Source organism: Adiantum capillus-veneris, chromosome 8 (assembly GCF_014529385.1).
Source record: "Adiantum capillus-veneris isolate H3 chromosome 8, ASM1452938v2, whole genome shotgun sequence".
Lineage (NCBI taxonomy): Eukaryota > Viridiplantae > Streptophyta > Polypodiopsida > Polypodiales > Pteridaceae > Adiantum > Adiantum capillus-veneris.
This window is the reverse complement of record NC_140938.1, coordinates 55524040-55530039: the sequence shown is the minus strand read 5'-3', so window position 1 is coordinate 55530039 and position 6000 is coordinate 55524040. Positions and strand designations below refer to the sequence as shown.

The 6000-nt window shown below is 39.0% G+C and overlaps 1 protein-coding gene across 1 annotated transcript; it reads right to left on the bottom strand.

Annotated features, from left to right (window-relative positions):
* Positions 1–1494: 1494 nt before the first annotated feature.
* Positions 1495–5571, bottom strand: LOC147452166 (uncharacterized). The gene is made up of 3 exons (XM_086517957.1): positions 5022–5571; positions 2898–3016; positions 1495–1685 (listed from the first exon to the last, which is right to left on the bottom strand). Exons 1-3 carry the CDS (start codon positions 5434–5436, stop codon positions 1605–1607), a joined length of 615 nt encoding a protein of 204 aa, XP_086374083.1. The 5' UTR covers positions 5437–5571; the 3' UTR covers positions 1495–1604.
* Positions 5572–6000: the final 429 nt, after the last annotated feature.

Sequence of the window (6000 nt, the reverse complement as noted above, 5' to 3'; positions counted from 1 at the left end):
ATTCAAACCATGCTTAAGAGATCTGGAATTGTTACAAGCCACTTGAATTTCCTTCAGGGGTTGATTGATCTGTTTAGCAACAAAATACCCTAAGAGTGATTTCCAAATTTATGATAGTTTGACTAGTGGAAAAGCCATGTAAAAGAAAAAATGGGAGGAAATATCAAAATGTTTAGTAATCTTTGAAATATTATGGTAATGATTTTTAAGGATATCAATAGAAGTTTTTGGGGTCACATCAACTGAAAAGTTACACAGGATTGTAACTTTTTGTGTCCCAAAAGTAGTATGAGAACTACACTAGATTGCATGCATGTGAGGCACATTTAATGATAAAGATATCATTCATAAACATCCCCATATGAGAGCTTGATCCAAAAGGAAAAATAAATTGCACGTTCTAGGCCAGAAGGACCTCACACAGGTGCATAAGCTAGTTCTAGTAGATCATCTGGAAGTGTGGGGGCGTTTTGGTTGATTTAGAAGTATGTGTGTAGCACATACATAGAACTTGATTGAATCAAGCTCTACTATAATCTTATGCTCGTCTTGAAGCTCTTGCCGATCTCTGTCTCGCTCATAAGATCTCGTTCATATCTATTCTTGTGATTACTTATCTACAACCATTTGGCCATATGGCAAAGAGGAGGTTCCATTCAATCCAAAAGCTTTTTGGTCACATGTTTAAAATATGGAATGTGATCATCACAAGCTCAAATTCTTGTAGGCTTAATAAGGGATACAACATTAATTATTCGTGTGTATATGTTGACTCTCATATGCTTGTTAGGAGAAAAAAGAAGTCTTTTATAATATGTGGTCATCGCTTTTGCATCATAAAGGTAATCTTTCAATTGGAATACGGCAAAACAGTGCATACTCTCACATATCTATGGGAAGAGTTCATCAAAGAGCCCAATTCAAATTTTTAGTTATCTGCAAGCTAGTATGTAGAAGTAGTGACACTTCAAACTTTTCATAGATTATGCCCTTCCTTTATGAAGAAAAACGGAAGCATCAAAGGCCAGAGTAATGTTATGGTGCCTACTTGTGATGCTGAGTTTGATTGGAAAATCTGGCATTGGCCCATGATCGAGAAATTTGCTCTATCAAAAACAGAAGGAACTTACACCAAAATCTTTTTCAAAATATGCAAATGTGTGCAAAAAAATTGGAAGATCCTCTTTTTGAAGAATGGCTTGATACTAGAAGGAAAGGTTCACAATAACCAAGCCATGTTGGTTTTCCATCTAACTATCTGCTTTTACTATTTCAAACTTAGAAGTAAAGAAACCTCTACGTCTTCGAAAACAACCTTCTAATGGCTAAATTTGAAGAAATCAATCTGCGAATATTCTTAACCCATTGAGTTTCTGGTGTGTATTGACCAATTGCCAATCCTCTAAGTACATCTTGCATACTAGCTTGGGCTACATTAATTGGCCCTCAACAATCCAAATGACACTTGCGAAGCATGACCAAATCCATCCTTTTCACCGTTAAAAATGTACAAAAATTACAACACTACCAAGTCAAATATTATTGGTTGTACAAGAGTCGAAGCTCTAATTTTCAAATGAACGTGAAATTTCAATGAGCAACCCTTATAATACAATGTTTCCATATGCTAGAAATCTCATAATGATCATTGATCCAAAAAATAATCCTAAGCTTTGAAATAATTTCTGCAAAGTATATACAAAAACTAGTTTAGAAAATAATTTTTTATTGTTCTTAAATTCTCTTATTTCTTTTCTCAAAGTAGTAATCTCCTAGATTTAAAAAAAAACTCTTTGCCATCACATCCCTGAAAACCTCTCGATGTAGTTCTCATTTTAGGTCAACAAGCCTTATACAACCATATGACTAAGGTTTGTTGCTAAACAACATGGAATCCTTACAAAATCAGCCTACAACTTCACAATCGAATAAATGATGAGCTTGTCTATTTTGCTTCAATCAGTGTTCGCAAAAACTAGGGGTTTTGTATATTTTTAACCGGCTAAAATTGCAAAATCTTGGCTAGATTCTGAGCTTGAATTGAAAAAAACAAAAAAAATTTTCAAGTTTTAGTGTAAATACCAGCAAATGCTTCAAATTTTGACCTAAAAATTGGAACTTATTTTCTTCTGTTAGGAAATATGTAAGATAAAAGCCATGTTCTAATGGGGAGTCACTAAGGGTTGTTGTATGGTAGCACATGAGTAGACAATTAGGGGTTTTGTAAGGCAAAAAAGGCACATTTTTACAAAATAAGGCAATTTTGGTTCGTGAGTTTTGGTGCACGCAGGTGACGTGTCTAGTACTTCTAGTGAATCCTAGGGTGGAAGCAGTCTAGTGGATTACCTCATGTAATTAGAGCATACATTTAGAAAAGAAGGTATTGCATGTGGGAAGGGTAAGAATGTGCCATGTAGGGGTTGTGGTGATGTCTCACATTTAACATCGTCTCCGAGCCATATAAAACTAGCGTAAACATGCGACTCACCTATGTGTGATCATTCAAAAAGTAATATTTTTTTAAAAAAATCTATAAGATATTTAGAGTGTTATCCTAACCATAAACTACCTGAAACAATAATGTTCTGTTTTCTAGAGTAGCATGATGCCTTCAGCATTCAATTAAACCCTTATGTAGGTTCTTTTCTAATCTAGAGCACGTGCACAAAAAAACACTTCAGACAATTTATTAGAAAAAAGAATATTGAATTGAAGGTAAGATACAAGGAAGGTAAAGAGTCTTATTCTTTTAAATCCATTTACAAATATTCTTCTAAAGCAAAAAATATTTCATGGAGGCATGCACACGTAGTAGCATGTACTCTCAAACCCGTCTTATTACAAATGTTAGCATAAATATATAATTTATCTAACTATGGGATAATTGGACTCTATACCGGGCGATTGTCAATCAATGATTGTTCCTCATTTGAAGTTGGCGATAGTTTGTCGAGCACCATTGCATCTTCTCCATGCATCGTTTTCGTGTCCGAGGTGAAGAACTTGATATAGTCGGCTGAGAGAAAGATAACAAGGTTGATGTCAAAAGAAGATATATTTACAATTGGCTATATATCACAAGAAGTTTATGACATTTTTCCATTTGAGAAAAGAAACTCTTTTCCCAATATTTTCCCCCAGAGACGCAAGAAGTTTTGGACAAATTCTCACAATATTTCCCACATTGTGACTTACCTCAACATCATGAGCTTCTGTGAGGGAGGCGCCGCATACCTAGCTAGGTACAATTGGGCCAGGGGACCGCTGGCCTGGTGGGGGGGCCGGTGGTCCCCTGCCCCCAATCGTACCTAGCTAGGTTTGCGGTGCCTCTCGAGCAGAAGCTCATGATGTTATGCATTGTATGAAAAACATTGAGAAAGACTCCGTTTTCCTACATGAGAGCTCAACACCATGAGCCAATGTGAGAAAGGCACTACATGCCTAAGTAGGTGTGTGTTGTGGACAAGGGAGTGCTAGCCCCAAAGGAGACAACACGTAGTTAAGCAAGCAGTCCCTCCCTCGCAGCAACTCATGATGTATCATAGTCCCAATGTGGCTTCTTGTGATGTATATGTTAGTGAGTGAATGACAAACCAGTTTTACTTAATTAGAGCATGCATATGGCATATAAGAAAAAATAAATACCATAGAATTTCTGAATTTATTGTGTCCATCTCTGTTCCTCCTTACTGCATGTTATTTAAGCGCATAAGAAAGCATTGGTTTTTCACGTACTTGTATGGCATTGCCTAATTTTCTCCATACACTTTTTTCCTCCATGTTATTCTCACAAGTACCTTTGCTTCAATTTGCTTATTCAAAATGTAGCGAGCGGGAGAACGAGCACACTAATAAACTTGTCTGTGTGAGGAGGAGTGGTGGGGGGTTGCTCACCAATTGCTAATTGATTATATTAACCTTGTGGGTGTAATTCCAATGAAGAACATGTTATTCACGAGGGGAATGTGATGACCAATCTTTCACACCTCAAAGATCTACCTCACGAGTTGACATTTTATTCAAGAGGGACATGGGATAGCCAATCTTCATATGTAAAGTTTTTCCACTTTCCTCTTCTTATTTTCTCTCTCTCTCTCTCTCTCTCTCTCTCTCTCTCTCTCTCTCTCATAACAGGTCTTGAGTTCAACTCTCCTCGTCAGATAGATCTTTAAGGTCTCCTGGGATAGTTTCCTATGGTGTTAAAATACTCATCTTCTTCTTCTTCTTCTCTCTCTCTCTCTCTCTCTCTCTCTCTCTCATACAATCACTTTGCAAAGTTCTCCCATACACGCACACATGACCAGATCGCATAGGATAACTTGCAACTTCTAAAGCTAAGCATTTAGGCTCCGAGAATTGACATGGTAGCAGCAAAGATTGTTGAAAGGAAGAGTGACAAAGACGGTTGGGAAAGCGGGCTTGCACCTTCATTACATCCTCTGTAAGGCAACAAAACGTTGGTAGCTTCTAGTTTGATCCACTATAAGGTTTTCACATAAATGGCGACCTTATAATGTCGTGTTAAGAATCTATTGGCCTACTCATTGTTTCATTTTGATAAAGAGCATCGTGTGAACTAGCATACTTGGACGATAAGTAGGATTAGAGGTTATTGATATAACCTCTAACCCTACACTATATTGCATGGTAGCCCTAAATCTAAACAAAACAAGGGCGCATGTGGTAGCCCTCCCCAAAAACCACCAAGTTTAAGCATAAACATTTGTTACGGGCGGTGGGCACTTCTCAAAATGTGTCATATCATATGAGTTCATTCGAAAGGCTCAAAAATGTATACTTTTACGTATACATTAGAGGGGGCGTGTTTAAATAGGCACACAATGCAATTATTACACGTGTCGCAATCTGCAACATGAAGGCTAAAGTCCAAAACTAAAAAAAGCCTCTTTCCACGCGATAAAGAGGGAGAGGGGGAGAGAAAGACCAATACATGACCAATGCTTGTCAAAAATTAAAATGTAACAGTATATCTCGAAGAAACAAAAAAATCATGTGCATACCAAGAATAGAGGAAATTCTGGCTTTAGAGGAGTCGATGGCGGTGGAGAGGTTTTGCTTGAGGTCGGAGGGGATGGAGGGTGCGCTGCGGGGGATGGAAGAGAGAGGGCGTCCAAAACTACTTCGCAAGCCAGACTGCGGCACTACGGCAGCAGCGCTCGAGGGAGTAGACAGCACCTCCACCGTTCTCCGCTTGAGGTCATCCAGCTCGAAGGCGATGGCGCCCTTCAGCAGCTGCGCTGTGAAGCCCTGCCACCGCTCTCTCTCCCGCAGCTTACCCATCTCCATCCATGGCTCTGCATACCTGGGCAGCCCTCCTCGTAACATGTGGTGACCCGATGATCTCGAGTGATCTCCTGTCGCATGAGATCCTGACTCTACCGCCATGGCAGCTCCCGAATCCACTCCACCGCTCATCTCTCTCTGTCTTTATTTGTACCCATATTCCTTGCTTACCGCACACTCGCACTCGACCTCCGCATCGCAACAGTATGCATCATTTCTTCGATGGCACTTAAAGGCTGCGTTCAGAATGCAGATCCCCCACCTGAACCTACCCAAAAAAGAAAAAAAAAGTAACATGGGCATTAACTAACATAACCCTACCTATACAAATTGACATAAAGCATCTAGCACTGAAGTAGAAAGCACAATGCACAGTGCATTGGAGAGTTCTATAGAAAAATTGCATATATAATGATTAATTACTTGTATGACTGTCTGTAAAATGGTTCAATTTCATGGCTTTCTCAACAACTGTTTGAGTAGTCAGAGTACTGCTCTTCGCTATACACGTTCTGATAGATTTTGGAGCGTAGTTTGTCACTTGCTTAGCAGATGTGATTTCTATCACCAACGCTTTTGTTGTAGAACACGAGTGGATGAGTAGAACCAATTGACAAGCAACAACTATAGCCCAGCTTGGGACTTGATGAGCATTGGAAAGACGTAAGTTCTGGCCTATAGGGCTCACTATACAAT